The 16,680-nt window shown below is 47.8% G+C and overlaps 1 protein-coding gene across 3 annotated transcripts in view; it reads right to left on the bottom strand.

Moving 5' to 3' along the window:
* The window catches only part of TTC28 (tetratricopeptide repeat domain 28), a 99,985-nt gene that overhangs the window by 5,902 nt on the left and 77,403 nt on the right, over positions 1 to 16,680 (bottom strand). For 2 of the 3 annotated variants that reach the window (XM_065851589.2, XM_065851591.2), the window contains 12 exons: positions 16,055 to 16,273; positions 13,874 to 14,039; positions 12,519 to 12,659; positions 8,975 to 9,119; positions 8,126 to 8,305; positions 6,937 to 7,657; positions 5,748 to 5,872; positions 4,514 to 4,745; positions 3,998 to 4,074; positions 1,931 to 1,954; positions 974 to 1,103; positions 98 to 205 (listed from right to left, as the gene is read on the bottom strand). In XM_065851589.2, coding sequence (XP_065707661.1) covers positions 98 to 205; positions 974 to 1,103; positions 1,931 to 1,954; positions 3,998 to 4,074; positions 4,514 to 4,745; positions 5,748 to 5,872; positions 6,937 to 7,657; positions 8,126 to 8,305; positions 8,975 to 9,119; positions 12,519 to 12,659; positions 13,874 to 14,039; positions 16,055 to 16,273 — 2,268 coding nt within the window. The remainder of the gene's footprint in view (positions 1 to 97; positions 206 to 973; positions 1,104 to 1,930; positions 1,955 to 3,997; positions 4,075 to 4,513; positions 4,746 to 5,747; positions 5,873 to 6,936; positions 7,658 to 8,125; positions 8,306 to 8,974; positions 9,120 to 12,518; positions 12,660 to 13,873; positions 14,040 to 16,054; positions 16,274 to 16,680) is intronic. The other variant, XM_065851590.2, reaches the window with a different exon arrangement.

Consider the following 16,680-nt stretch of genomic DNA (forward strand, 5'->3'; position numbering starts at 1 on the left):
TGATCCCTGCAGGAGGTAAGTGTGAGATTTCAACAGAAGCCATTCTGATCAAATAATCAGATGATATAGGAGCCAAAACTACTGTAAGTAGCTTTACCAAAAAGCGCCAGCAAGGACTGCAGAGCAAAGTGCATGGTCCTCCGATTAGCTTGTTTCCCTGTTTTCAGAATCACCTCCTCTTGGCCAACTTCACAAAGGTCAAAACCTGTAGTGGAATATGGTGCAAAAAAATCACAACTCATAGGAAGATCCAACATCTTAAACAAGTGTGATGTCATTTAGAACACAAACAGAACAGAAAGATATGAGATCCTGTAGCATCCTGGAATTCTGACTCTCCACCCACAACGTAGAGTTTGTTGGTTTGTTTTTATTACTATTTAGCAGCCTTCTCTAGCAGGTGTTGGGAGCTTTACGGAGTGTGAATATGTACACATAAACAAATTGCTCCTGTCCAAACTGACAGACAAAATGCACTAGTCAGTACTGTTTCAGTTGTGGATTATTTGGAATTGTCAGGGAAAGACACACTAAACACATCTCAGGGGACAGTGTCCCACATGCCCCTACCATTCATCATTAATCCAAAGTTTTCTCACAGAAATGGGTCTGAATTTAACGAATGAGGGCATGACTGTGTGTGCAAAATGATGCCTGGCTTTTATGAGCTCCTCAAGCAGTTTTCTTAGATGTTTATTTTTGCAGCACTGTCTTTTCCCTGCAATGCCCTTTCATCAACTCTAAGTAAGGAAAAAAACCCAACCCTGATCACTGGCCAAGCAGTGAGCAGAAGAGCTCCGTGCCTGTGAACCGGCAGAGGTACCGAGCAGTCAGGGATCACATCCAGAGATGCAAAGACCAAACAGCACCCAGACAAACCAATCTCAAGGCTGAGTCTCATCACTGCTCCAGGCCACCAAACAAGACACCCGCAGTAGTTTCAGGAGAACAATGGTAAGAAGTGTTTTCCTACCTAGAGCTGCCAGGAACTCATGACAGCCAGGGAGCCTCCAGAGCTGGACACTGATGGAAACCTGGATAGGTGCAGAGGAGAAATCTTGTTCCTTCTCGCCTGCCTGAAGTTGAACCAGGACTTGATGCAGCTGAAGATAACAACACAAACATTAGCCATTCCTTAAAAATCCCATCACTGCTTTTCCAACACCCACAGCTAAGGAAATGCACCACAAACATCCCTTTCCCTGTACACTCATACACTCAGCTGCTGCTCCTCAACAGAACAGTGAGATGAAAAGGTCTGGGCAGGGGGACAGTCCAGGGACAGCAACAACAAACAAAGCTGAACAGCAGCAAAGGTGTGGACAGAGCAGGGGTGAGGGCTGGGGTGTGACCAGTGGAACCTGAGCAAGAAGGAACCACAGCAGGAGAATCTGTGAAGTGGAAGAAAAGGAAAGAGATACTTTGGGGCTGCTCACAGAAATACACAGAAGCCCGTTCCATGACTGAGTCATACTCCTTATGCAAATCCCAAGAAACTCATTATCAGCATTTAACTGGGCAGAACAAGTCATATGAAACCATGGAAGACTTTCCCAATACCTCCATGGCCTCCACGAAAGAAGTTTCTCAACTGTGCCCAAGGGACAGGAGTAGCAAAGTAGAGAAAAAAATGTGTTTATGAAGATCTGGCACAAATTAAGGTGCGAGGATCCCATATAATTCCAAAACACAGCTGGGGCAGGAAGGATGGAAAGCCATTAATCAGGGACCAGCTAAAGTCAGGACCACCCATTTCTTACAACCCACACCAGCTTACACAGTCCTTTTTCCATAGGAGCACTATAGACCAAATTCCAGGCCTGAAAGCGGCTTGAAGACACCACTCTGCAGCGCAGGGACACAGGCCTGCAGTGACCACGGCATTTCATCCTGCACAGCAGTGTCATTCCCCAGGGCATGTAATACTCACCATTCCCACCATATTTTTAACAGCCTTCGGGCAGCAGATAACAAGAAAGGAAAAGAGAGGAGAAAACAAAGAAAGAAAGAACACAAGTTACTCTGTGCTACAAAACGCCTGTGACAGGGGACCCTGCAGTGACACGTCCATGCGCAAACCAGTATCCTGACTGCAAGATACTCCATCCAGAGCAAGGAGGGAGCAATGGAAATGCCCTGAGCTGCACATCAGGAGCCCAACAGCATGGAACAGCTGGAACAGCAGGAACGTGGGAGTGCCCAGCTCATGACCATCACCTCAGACCAACCCACATTCTGGCAGAAGGCTGAACACAAAACAAGCCCTTCTCTTGTTTCCTCTGGGAGGCATTACTGGCACTTAAAGCAGTCAGCAATCCCTAACTTTTCCTTGCACACGTGGTACTGCTGAAATTCCCTCTTTTGTGGTTCCTGCCTTCTGTTTTGCCCTAAAAAATCACCATTTTCTATCCAGAGCAAAGGATCAGGCTCCCCATCTTGGTGCTCCACTCACGTCAAGAGCACCTGGCTCCCTTCTGACACTCATAACCCACACGAGACAGACAGTAAGCAGCACCGACAACTATCAGTCATTGGGCTCCAGTTTTAAACAAAGTCTTCTCTCCTTTTGAACAGGCAGAGCCTCAACTGCTCACCAACTGAATGGCTGAGAGGAAGGAGGTGGAAAAAGCAAGTGACCACAGAGGAAGGGAGAGCTAAGTTGAAACCCCTAACTTGTAACTGGATGAACTCTTGTGCACAAGGAAATTTTGCCTGGGGTTTAGCTCTAAAAGAACATTTGCAAAAACAATGCAATACCCCTGCCAGTATTTATTGCATGGGGCAGCTGAAGAAATGGTGAGTGCATCTTTTATTAGTTGCGTACAGCTGTATGAATGTTTTCTCTCTGAGGCAAGAAGACAACTGTGACATAATCTAATAGACACTGTACCACATTCTGGTCTATTGCAATGTTGTCTTCTGCTCATCACATCCCTTCTACTCGGGGCCTCCCCCTGGTGGCAATGAGGAAAAAACAACCCTCGTCTCAGGCACTGACAAAAGAGCCAAGGCAAGGAAGCCAAATGCCATAAAAGACAAGCCATTGGAAATATCTTACACACTGCCATAGATCATAACAAGAAACTCTTTCCTTGACGCAGACTCAGTCTAGTGGATAGACAAAGCAGGCTTCTTAGTGGGTAGTAACAAAATGGGCTGATTGTGCATTTTGTGTAGAGACTCGACAGAATGAAGGGAAGCCCTCTGAAGCTCCACAGAGATCATCCCATCTGCCCCAGAACACTTTTCCATGGAGAAATGGGAAAAGAAAGTGAGCTGTATGCCCATTCACTACGTGCAGTGTGTTCATTTACTAAAGCAGGCAAATGATCAAGATAAATCTCATTAGAGGAGCAATCAGGACAGTAGGAAACATGTAGTGGAAAGCCAGCCAGGCTGGTGCACAGAGAGACGTCAGGTGAGGCTGGGCATGCTGGAAACGCTGGGGAGAGGGAGGAATGTGAAGAGACTAGGGGAGGCAGGAAGGGGTCCCACAGGCAGCACTGCCTGTCTCTGAATGACCATGAGTCCTGTCAGCAGAGCTATGAGCTCACATGTCAGGACAAGCACAGGCTCCTTAAGTTCTCTGAGACCCTGCATTGCCCAAAGACAGCCACACACTGGGACTTGGGTAATTACAGTGGACAAGGATCAGCCAACGTGGGCCCCAGGCAGGATGGCCAAATAGCAATTAGTGCTTCTGACACGCATTCCCTTATTTTGCTTTCCCCTCACTGCAGTAGGTATCGTGTTTTCACTTCTGTCACCGAACAGGGAGACCCAAGACCATGCAGCCCAGTAACATACCTGCATTTTTCTCTTCTGGACACACACTTTCATTCACACAAAGGGGTAAGTTTAGAATTTCAATCCTGAAGTCTCCTAGCAAGCTCTGGGTTGATAAACCAGGGCATACATCATTCTGTGCATTTCTGAATGTAGTGACCTGGGAAGAACCATGTAGAAACTGGGACTGGAGGAAAACCTCCCAACTCACCCTGTTGATAAGCTGCTCTCCTGTTTCTGAAGCTGTGATAAGTTTACAAAGTGCCTGAAGTGCAGGGTTAGGCAAACCTGAAAAACACCAGCAGGAATAGAGACTGTTCAGTAGCTGTTTCTTGACTGCTAGAAATGTAACAACCTGAACAGAACACAAACTCAGTTAATTCCTAAAACCCCTCCCCCACATCACTGAATAGTTCTGGAAGGAGCAGCGATTTCCAGAAAGCAAAAGATTTTCCCACTCTGCATCTGATTATACATTTTCTGACTGAGAGCTGAGAGAAAGCCAAGACCCACGTCACGCTTCTCAGATACTGGACCCAGTAGAAAAACATCCCATCTATGACAAACTTTTCATAAACATTTACTTCTAGAACATCTGTCCTGCTAAATACTTTTATTTCATTGATATCAAACATCACCATTTTACAGCCTTGCACCAAAGCAAGGGAAGGAAAGGTCAATGTCTGGTGGGACAGATGAGGACAGAGCTCGCGGTTCTGCTGCTTACCCAGCAGGGACTGGATGGTGGTGCTGCACTGCTGCAGCCGGTCCCCGGGGTCCGACGTAGGGAAGAACACGGCTGCCGGGAGGCCGCTGGCAGGAGGGTCCAACCGAAATCCTACCGCAGTGAGCAGTGCCTGCCAGCCGGGAATGCCACCGACTTTATTCTCCACGCTCTGTTGGGAGGTGTACATGGAGTTGTGCTGCCCATTCTGGATTCGCTGCAATGATTTCTCCACCTTTAGGGAAAGTACAGCATTATTTTAGAAGAGATTTTTACTAACTGCCTCTCTTTACACAGTGAAGAGGCAGGAACAGCAGGTCGAGAGACACAAACCAGTGCTGAACCTGGCCCATCTTACACAGCAAGATGTTAGTGCCCTTGAAAACAGCAGCTCTGGCAACTTGGCACTCACAGCTCTAAAATCACTGTGATACTAACATTCTCTTGGATACTGCGGAAAGCAATGCCACAGGAAACTAAGCACCAGTTTGATTGTGACAGTTTGCAGCTGCATTTCTCCGCAGAAGGTGACATGTGGTCAGGCTCCAGGCTCTTGTGCACACTGCGTATTACCAGGCAGGAGTCTGTGGCTACATGGTGAAGGGCAAAGAGAGCTGTGCGTCCGCAAAACTCAGCAACCAGCATGATTAGCAATATTCACAGGTTTCTGTCATCCTATGGATACACCACATTCCTGTGGGACCACAGAAGGTACATCGGAAAGCAAAGTATGAAAAGTCATGAGGTAATTCTCGCCAGCTGGCAGTTTGGCTTCAGTCCTGCTGCTCCCCACAACAGGCTACTGGCACATACTGGGACAAAAGTTCCTCTTGTCTTCCAAGCATGCACAGAGACAGCAGCCACTGCGCTCTGCATCTCCATGGCTGCAATGTTCACAGCTATTTTCTTGTAGAAACAACGCCAATGATTACCTTATTTTTAAAGCGGAGACCCAATTCAACAGCTAAGGGAGGATTTTGCAACAATACTATGTAAGGCTTCGCTCACTTTGCCTCTTTTTGTTCTGGACACGCCCACAGGTGTCCCGGTCTTTTCACACCGACCCAGAGCTTCCACCAGAGACCACCTTATGGTAAGGGAGAAGGGTTGAAGGTGTATATTCCAGTGTGTTTCTCATCTCATATATCATTTACAGATGAATACCCACAGGTAACATCATCTCACAATTGCATGGGCTGCAATGTCCCTCCCTGTGGTAGCGATTCCTTTCTCTTACCAGATGCAGCAGGACCCGCAGAGCATCTCGTGCCCTCTCAGGGTGCTGCAGAATCTCAGTCAGGGCCTGTCCCACTAGTGAAGAAGGGCTGTTCAGCTTCATATCACTCCCAATAAGCATGAAGCCTGCAGGATTCAGAAAAAGAGATGCTCAATCTCCTTTTGTTACAAAAAACGTTCAAAACAGCAGCAAATATCCTCTGTCCTCTCGGACTAATGGGATGGTGGTTTACTGCACCCTGCAGATACATTATTTTCCCAGAGCAGCTGCCCACTCACTGTCCAGCCCCACAAACTGAACTTCCAGAAAACTTCTAGACACTTCTTACTGTCCTCCTCTACTAAATCAAGTGTTTTCCTGTTCAAGCAAGTGGAAAAACAGTGCATTGCAGCTAAACTTGTCCTAGCATGCTCCACATCTCTTTTACAGCAGCGGAAATCGATAGATGCTGAACAGTGCTTGCAGAAACAAAACTCACAAAACAGAGAGCTTTCCCTGCCTTGATCAGAAACCTGTCCTGGCTCATGTGCCGTCTAAAGGCCAGATTCTCCAGACATCGGCACAAGGAGCTCTGCCTGCCCCTTCTCATCATTGAGGTACACGGCCGCTGCCCTTGCTCTGGTACTCTGAGACACCAGCAAGAGTTCAAGGTGAAAGTCGGTGACTGTGTGCAATGAACTTGTTTACACACCATGGAAGGGGCAGCACCAACAGAAACCTCTACCTGGTGGCAACACCAAGTGCCCATGCCCACAGTCACTCTCTCTTGCCTAGGAAGCTGTCACTCAGATTTTTTTAATGCTTTTCCCTCTGAGACAGAAAAATCTTGGAAGGAAAATAAAATACAAACTCAACTGTGGACTCTAACCTAAAGTCAGGGAATGAGTTATTGCATTGGACATTATTTCTTTCTAGTCATGAAACCATTGTAAGGAAACACACTTCACCTCACAATTAAGTTATATCTAATTCATAACCCACTTATTATAGAAAGTGAAATACTGATGTTTTCCATGACACCGATACTCAACCACACTCAGCTGAATCAGGGTCTGAATTCTGGGAGAGCACAGGGCACACACTACTCCCAGCCACTTGCCAGCGCCACTCCGTGCTTAACTCCAACGATTTGGAACAGGAGTGCCTCTTGGAAACCCTGTCTGTTCATTAAAAAGCAGATTCTTCCTACCTGCCCAGTTGGATGGATGGGAGAACTGCTTGCTGCTCTGTACAGTCTTCATTGCTTCTCCAAGGGCTGCGCTGGCTTTCAACCCATTCAAGAGGGAGGAATAGAAGGCATGCACAAACATCTTGGAAGCAGCCACAGGAACAGGCCAGAGTGACACCAGGACACACTGAGCCCCAGCAGCCAGGAATGCTCTTGTCAAGCCAATGACTCCATCAGCAGTGACTTTGCTGCTGGATTCTTGGTAAGAGCCAAGAACCACTAACTTGACAGGAAGTCGCAGATCCAGGACATCAGCTGCTGTAAGCAGAAACTCCTGAAGAGGAGGGCAGTCTGAGATACTCTCCACATCACTGGCATCATCCTGCATCCGAAGAGATTCTGGGATTGTGTAGGTGTTCCCAAAAGAACTCTTGCTGCTGGCTGGATTGCTGTCAGAGTTGGGTGTCAGGACCAAAGCAGCCAACTTCCAGGAGACGTGGGTTGCAAAATGGACACATTCTGCCTGGGTTAGGGCACTCATGACCCTCTCTTTTGTTGCTGCATTGCCAACTAAGGGCTGACAGCCCAGTAACTCAGACACCATATATGCTTCCTCTTCTGCAGAGGGCATAGGTCCCCACAGCCACCTGTCCATAACTGCTGAAGGGAGCTTGGGATTTCCTATGACAGCTGCCATTGAGGTAGAACTGCAGTAAGCAGGAGTAGTCTTCCTCGCATGGGACTGCAGAGAGAAAGAGAAAACGGAGTTCAAAGATCTGGTGATTATGGTGCTGGTAATAAAATATCCTAAAATGAATGCAAACACAGGAGGAATGTGAAAGGACAGGCAGCTTTCCAAGGAAGCTCAGTATTGATCACAAACACCTACACTTCTGCAGCCTGCCATATAGTTCCACAGCCCAGGATATGCTGTCCTTTAGATGAGAATATCCAAACGATCCATTCCACTTGTCCTTTTTGGCATGCCTGGGGCTGGGATTTCATGCTGCAGGAATCAGAATCTAATTCATAGATGTGGTGCTCAATGTGCTTATGAGAACCAGGAGTGCCCTGGGAAGGGGGTACATTTGTGGTTTCTGTTCTTTCATCTGGCACAGCAGGACAGAGCTGCTCCTATTCCAGCATGTGCAGGAACCTGCACTGCACAGGAGAGGTTTTATGAAAGAGGTTTTCTAAGGCAATGTCAGACCTTGGAGCTGGGATTCAGCGACTGGATGGATGGCACCGCAATGAGGCTGAAGCGCTCATAGAGGTACTCGTTGGAGGAGCTGCCCTTCAGGAGAGCAAAAGGAATGAGGTACAGTTCTCCCTCCAGAACCAGTATCAGCTGGCGGTGGCGGCCAACAGGCCCACTGGAATGCATCAAACCCTGAAAAGAAAAGAGAGAGAATCAGTTCAACTCTTTCACTCCATCAGTGCCCCAGCCTGCATCTTCCAAGCATCAGGCAAGCCAACTTTGCAGTGTTCGCTGCAGGACAGAGACAAGGATCGAGCACACAAGGATCCCTGCGCAGAGGGACACCGGGCCTGTGCCCCCACATCACGCTGGCAGTCGAGCCCTGCACAGCACTGTCCTGCAGAGCAGGGCCTGAACGGGACAAGTGCTGGGACACCAGCATCAACCTCATGGCTGCCAAGCACCCAAGCAGCTCCAGGACAGAGAAGGAGCCAGGCCCAGCCTGTCTGGCTGCCAGCAGGAGGTGCAGGGTGGTGCTGCCGGGCTCCCAGTGCTGCTTTTTCTATCTCCCAGACCTATCTGTCCCCAGATGGAGCTGCCGAGTTTGCCAATTAATATTAGTGAATTACGGATACGCTTCCTGCTTTGGTTCATCAGAAGTGTTAAACGTTGGCAGCTGACTGAAGTGGTATCAACAGCAACATCCCTTGTTTCCATCTCCCAACACACCCAGTCTCGCCATCTGGGAAGACCAAGTCAAAACCACCACACTTCAGATACAATCCCTAAGCTGCCTGTTCTTGCTTTCCAACACCAAGTTTGGTAAGTGAATCTCTACGTCTGTGAGCACCAAAGGCTTACTCCTTCCATAGGTCCTATCAGCAAGTCGTAGAGCGCGCGGAGTGGGGGTTTGGTGAGGGAAGTCTGTCTCCTTGGAAGAGACGATGTTCCATCCTTAACGGGAGACACGGTGCTGCTGAACAGACTGGTCATGCTCTGACAGCTCCTGTGGGCAAAAGGCAAGCGAGAGGTCAGTTGTAGAGATCTGAGGTCCACTACAGGTTGGTCTGATCTCAGAAGATGATGAAGAGCCAGTCCCTGTCCATCCAGAGGATGCTCTTCTGTAAGATGCTTCATGGTAGGGCTTTATTGTCCCATTCAGCTTAACAACTACATTAATGGCAGGGTGAACCAGCTGCGGACACCATATTACACTGCTACGGAACAGAACATTAATTTGCAATGTCCTTTTTTTAAAAAGATTTACTCAGAAGAAATGCCTTGTCTCTGGTCCTTGTTTTTACCTCTTGCCTGGATTAATTCTTGGCTAGCAACACAGAACATTTAAAAAAAGAAAAAAAGAGAAAATATTTGCACATCCAGGAAATGAAAACTCAACACCCAACAGACATGTTAATCAATGAGATATATTAATAGTTGATAGCATATTTGCTATGGCATATATATTTGTATATATGCATATATAATGCCTATAGCAGATACATACACAGGCACAGTGTTTGATCATACTAACAGATTAAGCCAACATGCAGGAAAAGACAAGGAGAGCAAAAATATTGTGCTCAAGTGCACTCCGACCACAGGCCTCAGACACACCCCTGACCTTTTCTGACACATATAGACTGATTCAGAACATTTCCTTCCTCAGTTGCCACAACCAGTCTCCAGACCCAGCTTTCATCATGTCTGAAACCTACTCTCTAAAGTAGGAACAATGGCACCACTCATGCCCCAAAACAACGAGGAATCTACATCTTACAGGCCTCCAGGAGTAATTCAAGAATGCAAATGGAAGCCTTGTGTTCAACTGCCCGTACTCTCCATTGCAGAGGTTCTTGTCAAAGCGCGATTTTGCTGCCGCCACTCAGAGCTGCTGACACGGGCCGAGGTGACCTGCACAACCCCAAGTCCACTGCAGGATCAGCATGGACACAGCACCACGCACTCCCCTCCGGACCCTCTGCCCAGCGCCGCTGCAGCTGACTGAGCCAAGCATGCTTTGCAGTGCTCAGACATTGACCGCACTTTATGTAGCACAGATTTTAAAATTAGATGAGGAAATAAAAACTGTGCTTTCCCAGTCTCATGCATTTCTAGTGCCCTGAACCCTGTGCTTCAAGCACGTCTCTCTAGTGTATTCTGCCCTATCTACCAGTTTAGAAGGGAAGGGATACCCCACTGCTTATCCAGGAACCAGGGAGCACGAAGAGCTTTAGTCCTAGCACACCAGTCCTGGCCTTCCCAAGAAGTAGCTCTTTGTCAGCAGGTGGCACTCGCCGGCCTCACCTGCTGCATGAAGCGATTTTAACGTGCTAATTTATTGCAGAGAATAGGGGCTTGATTACTCTAATCAGCAGAGCCTCCTTCATCTTGGTTTCGCAGCCAAGCAGCTCTAGATTTATTTCTTCACCACTCGGATTGCTTTTGATTAGAACAAAACTAAGGGAGTATCATAAATCTTTCCATCTCTTGACTGTGTGTTTGTGTACACAAAGAGTAAGAAAATCCATAGGGGGAGGATCTCTTGTTGCAGCAGAGCAGAGCTGCAGCGCTGGCCAGCCCACTCCCTTTCTGCCCAAACCAGGGCAAATAAACGGCTCCCAGGTGGCTCATCAGGCATCCCGGTCCAGGTGATTTCAGTGTGACAAGAGGGACACTTTTGAGTCTTTTGGCTAAACGCCCCTTCTACAGAGTGCTGGTCTCTAGGGTGCTGCACTGATCAGTTCTACCTTTCTCTCACAATGTAGAGGGGTCCCCTGATTTCTGGAACAGTAAAACTGCTAATTTGGAAACCTCTGCGCAGACTCTGCAGGGTTATTTACAACCCTTTCTATAAGGCAGCCTGAGCTGCAGCAAGCAGAGGGAGCAGCACAAACTGTGCCTGCATACACCAGCATCACCTCTGCTTCCAGCCTTTGTCCAGGAGATGCACAAACAAAGCAATGATCCCATGACAGCCTCAGAGAAAGGGGCAGGAGCTGGTGTTATGCAAGCCTTGAGCTCAGACTGACAGGTCCCACCACCAGCCCCACAGGCTCTGTCGGCAGCGGGTGAAGGTGGCCAGGCCCGGATGGGGAGGAGGGTTCAAACTGTAATCAGCACAGAGCTGCTCCTGCTTCGGCCCTCATTAGGGCTCTGAATAAGTCAAATACTGCTCATGACCAAACTGAGCCCTTCTGGAGGGCTGGCAGTCGGACACTGCTGTGGTGGTCCGGCAGGCTCAGGACAAGGGACATCCATCAGCCCCGTCATGCTGCAAGCCCTCCTCAGAAAGACTCTTCCTAGGGAGGCGGCCCCGAATCCACATTCAGGGCCTCGACACACTCACAAAGCCAAGCTGTGGGGAGCTCCAGAAAACATTCAGATATGAGCTCCCTGTGGATGCTTTCAAGGACCCGCAATTATCTCCAGAACCCACCAGTGGCTGCACAAAACCCGCAGACCACCCAGCGCTCTCTGCCTGTGTGGTCTGTACTTGGGCAGCTCCAGCGCTGCACCCTGTATGGTAGAGAACCAGACAGACAAGAGTCTGCAGCCACTGCGTTCCATCTGCCTTCCAAAGACCTCGCTTGTCCTGGGCCAGGAGCAGAGAAAATAGAAGCTGCATAAGACATGAGCAACTGCCTATCGTGGGGGCTCTATCACCCACAGCTATGGCCAGTACTGGGATCATTGCAGAATCCCTTCAGTGCTTCTTTCTCCTCCAACATCCATTTCTTCTCAGAAGTTCCCTAAGTGAACTGCCAAACCCCCACATTTTTGTTTTTCTAAGCAGAACTGCCAAAAAATCATACTATTCTCTGCTTAAAAGCCAGGTTACCTGATGACAGCAGCCAGAAGGCACCCACCCCAAACCAAGGGCTTCCTTTCAGTCACCCGCCTGTCACCAGACATGGAGACTGGATGGCTCCAAACAGTCCCTCCATCTCCAGGGCCTCTTTTTCTAACATGGGACCTTAACAGCATGTGCAATTCCTGCGCGTGAGGGAGCTTGCACTGGCCCCAAGCCATGCAAACTCCCTTGAGGACCTCCAGTGTTCCAGCACAAGATGTGAACATGCATCCAGGCCCCACATGAGGAACCAGGGTCTGCCTTAGCAGCACGGAAGACAAGCTCTTGTTCTTGGCTCCAAGCAGGCCCTGCTCCTCATTGTCCCTTGCAGTGCAGAAGCCAAAGCAAACAGATATCGCACTTTCACTCGCTGTTGGTGAGCCACAAATTTACCATCCTCTGAAGCACCACAGCAGCAACAATCCACCCAGCGTTGACCTGCAGCTACAGGATCTCACTCTAGTACCAGCTGGCAGAAAAGCCATTGCACAGAGGAGCTGAGCTGGAGGCTGGAGCTGCAAGATCCCAGCTTGTGCAGTGTTATATTCCCACCTGTTCAAGAGGTTGTTCCTGCTGACCATCCTCAGGAAGCCAGTCGGGTCAGTCATTGAGTTCAGCTTGTTATTCATCTCCTCGAACTGTTGGTCCATGATATCCCCAGCTTCACTCTCAGTCTCACTGCTGGCACAGGCTCTGCAGGGGGAAGGAGTCATCGATGCAAGACAGAGCAACAGCTTTGTGACAAATGCTCAGCCAGTTTGAGAGAAAATGTTTTTGAGACACAACCTCAACCAAATGCTGAAATTGAGTTCTCCCTGGATCGCATCACCTCCTCCTGTCAGGCACACAAAAGACTCATAACCCCAACACTACCTCTTTCTCCTAGGCGCCCTTCAAGGTTTAAAGGGTGGGACATGCCGATGGAAATGCAGGACCCCAATTCCCATGCACTGCAGGTATGGACTTTGGAAGTTGTAGCCCAACACAGGAAAGCTGAGCTCTGCAGGCAACACCAGCTCAGCACCTGATTTGCCTGACAACAAGTTAGTGCACATTGCACTAGCAGCAAACTGGACCTGCAAACTGCCGATGTGCTCCTCAGCCACCCTAAGTAAAGCACTTTCTGACTACGTAGCAAGCTTCACTTATAAAAGCAAGTTAAACGGTCGCCACATCCTTGACCCTGCATGCTTCATTTGCCAAGAACATACGGGGACAGGGACATTCCCGACCCTGCTTGTCAGACAGAAGCGCTCAGAAAAATACTACGTGGAAATATCAGCATAGAAACTATATTTGTACCAATCCAATCAATAAATCAAACCAAGCACCATGAAAGATCACAAGATCAAGTATAAATAAGCAGAAAATCCTGACTTGTGATAAGTCCATAGGATAAAAAAAAGAAGGAAACATAGCTGTGGGACCTATGTGAGTAATAGATTGGAATAAGGTTTTACTTTTAATCTTTGCTGAAACGCATCAGATGGATTAATTCACTGTAAATTATTTACTCAGCTATTGCCACAAGGGAATGTATTTGGATGAGGGGTGGAATTCCTATGGTATTTGCAGTTTTTCATAAGTAAACCTTTGAAGGGGAACTAATTACACTGGAAACTCTAAGTACAATGGAATCAACCCATATACAGTCAGACACAGCATCTGCCTCCTCATCCAATCTATAGATTCATTACCCAGCCTATGGGTTCAAACCTTATTTGCACGTGCATATAGAATTACTTGGCAGAAAAATAGCCATGGATACAAAAATAAAGCAATTGTTTTGTGGCTGCAGTGAAAATTTGCCCCTCCGCTGACTCTCAGTTCTCAGACTTCTCAGCTGATCAGCTCACCCTGGACTGTTATAAATTGCTCCCAGAGTTAGATCCCCCTGCCCAGCTTACCGGGTATAGTAGGAATCCACACCCAGAGCCTCCCGCACGCTTGAGATGTACTGTTCCAGCGCAGAGTTCGTTATCGTTTGCAGGGCCACACTGTTGGCTTCATGGAATTCCCCAGCGTTTTCTGTCAGGCTGTCACCCAGATAATACTCCTGAAATTTCAGAATTCCTGCAAGGCACCAGAATCACGAGGTTATTTCTGCAGGGCAGGAAGAGTGGTGCCAGCAACTGTCTAGAAAGGCACAGCATTTGGCATTTTTAGTACAACTGGGGCAAAGCATTCTGTGCCATGTCTCCGCAGGGCTTTTCCAGCATTCCGCAAAACAGCCTTGCTTGTAAAGTCTGGTTTTGTATTTTGCAGATGATGGCTCAAAGGTACGAAGGCAGAGCAGCGCTTTTACGAGATTCTCAGAACGCATTTGCTATTGCAGCACTCTCATATAAATTATAAACCAGATCTTTCATACAAGCATCTACCAGAGTAATTCACATTTCAATGGATGCACATAAGAAATACCTATTAATAGCCTCTGATCACATAACTGAACACACAAGGCCCAAATGCTGAACAGAAGTGTTACTACTACAGCAGAACTTCCTTGCCTCACACAAAGATTTTCCATTTCACTCACTTGCATGAAAATACATTATATACAAAGAAAAAGACGGATTAATGCATAGCAAAATATTAAAAGATAGCATTTTGCAATGGGTAAACCAGATAAAGGACATGCACTATTTTGTTAAGAATTCCACTATTGCTGCAGATAGAACCTCCCTCCACTCAGACCGGCATATCCTTCCTGATATAATTAATTCTACAGCCTGTGATCAACAGTAAAAGGCTGCTCTGGATGCCCTGTTTGCCTTGACAGCATAAATTATTAAACCAGTTAAGAAGAGTGGTGGAATAAAGAATTAGGCAACTCCCTCTGCAAAACCAGCAGCAAATACAGAATGAGCAAAGAGGCTCTAATGGCACCATCTCAACCGGATAACGAGGATCCTGGGCTGCCACCCATGCTGCTCTCTCTGTCAGTGCTGCCGACACAAGAAGAGCAAAGAGGTTGCAGCGGCTGGGCTGGAGCCCCCACCGCAGAGCTCCCCAGCAAAGCTGCTCCAGGGGCAGCACCACAGACCCTGCACCCGGCGGTGCCGGCAGGAGCCACAACCCGGTACCCGAACAGCGCAACTGCAGGGCTGCCAGACCCGCGCTGCCCAGGCGCTGCTCATGAAGCCTGCTGGCAAACTCTACACTGCTGATCCATGTAATTTTAGTAAACGCAGCTTGATATTAACATTATAGAATTACTGGCATTTGATTGTGCAAACTACAGGCCTGGAAAGCAAATTAGTGACCGGATGAATAGCAAGGACAACACCATCTTACACTTACACATACAACATTGCAAAATGTCCCCCCAAAGCCTATCTTCCAATCACTGCCACCCCATCTGAAGGCAGGCATGTGTGAATGTTTGCTTCCCTTCCCCAAGCCATTTTGCTGCAATCTAAATAGTGCTTTTTATCTCGTTAGCTTTGTCACAGTGAAGGGCTGCAATTATTAAATTATATTCAGAAAGAACTCATGAAAATTTACAGTCATCACTTTATTAGATAATGAACAACAGCTGTCTGCAAAAAGAAATCCTCTTCAAATTAATCCTCCTTGCTCCTCTGTGATAAGTGTTTCCACATTCATATGAGGAGAATTCAGAGGATCAGGCAGTTCAATGGCATATCAGGAAGCAGGGACGCCCTTCTGTTTTCTGCAATCCACTTCAGTGAATAAATGTCAAAAGCTTTTGGAAGGATAAAGCACAGAAATATAGTCAGGATTCTTATGCATGTAAGATTCTCACAGAGCCAATATACACAGAATCTCATTACTGCTCTGCTCTGCCCTGTGGGAAATACATACAGATTGGTGGTTGAAAAATGGAAATATTAAACACATGAAACATTTCCATCTCCAGGTGAACATGAAAGCCCTGAAAAAGCACTCCTGTGTCATTATTGTTGGGGTTATGCCACAGTTTTCAGTCTATTTAACTGTAAGGTACTAGATGGAAAGGATTCCCTCACATATTCGCTCTACTCCCAGATTAATTCCTAGCTAAAAACGGTACAATTCTCCCTTTGTAAGGCTTGTTCACAGGTTCTCATCTCCAAGAAGGACCTCACCTGCCCCAGGAGCCAGCAGCCAGCTGTACAGATAACCTGCAGCCAGGGAGTAGTAGAGAACAAGTCCTCTCTGGCCATTCACTGTTTCCAGGACCTGGTCAATGGTCACTGGAGAATAGGGATCAGAGTCCTGCTGCCCAGTCTGGCGTTCCACAAGCAGGTCAGCAAATGCCCTCGTCCGTCCTCTCTCTGCTACTGCCAAAGCTTCATCATGGTGACCTGAAAAGACAAAGCCATTTCTCAGACCTGCCACCAACGCAGACTGTGCAGAGCTGCTATCCCAACCCAAACTAACACCCGGGGAGCGGGGAAGCAGGGTCACAGCATGTATTTGTGGAAGAAGCAGTCTCTGCGCTAGAACACAATCCCGCAGATCCTCTTGGCTACAGACAACAACAAAATGTGTGGGACAACAAGCCACAGAAAGGGAAATGAACAGAGGAAGCAAGAAAGAAGAGCCAAAGGTGTCTGAAACCCAATGCAGGAGAGCCTGGCAAAGACATACTGTGCTGCACCAGACAGGTGAGGAGGGAAGGATATATCACATGAACTGCATCCCTGCAACTTCAGCTGAACTCTTGGCATGAACTTGGAGTTCAGACTCAGTGTACGATGGCTCCACTTAC

Source organism: Patagioenas fasciata, chromosome 17 (assembly GCF_037038585.1).
Source record: "Patagioenas fasciata isolate bPatFas1 chromosome 17, bPatFas1.hap1, whole genome shotgun sequence".
NCBI classification, from domain to species: domain Eukaryota; kingdom Metazoa; phylum Chordata; class Aves; order Columbiformes; family Columbidae; genus Patagioenas; species Patagioenas fasciata.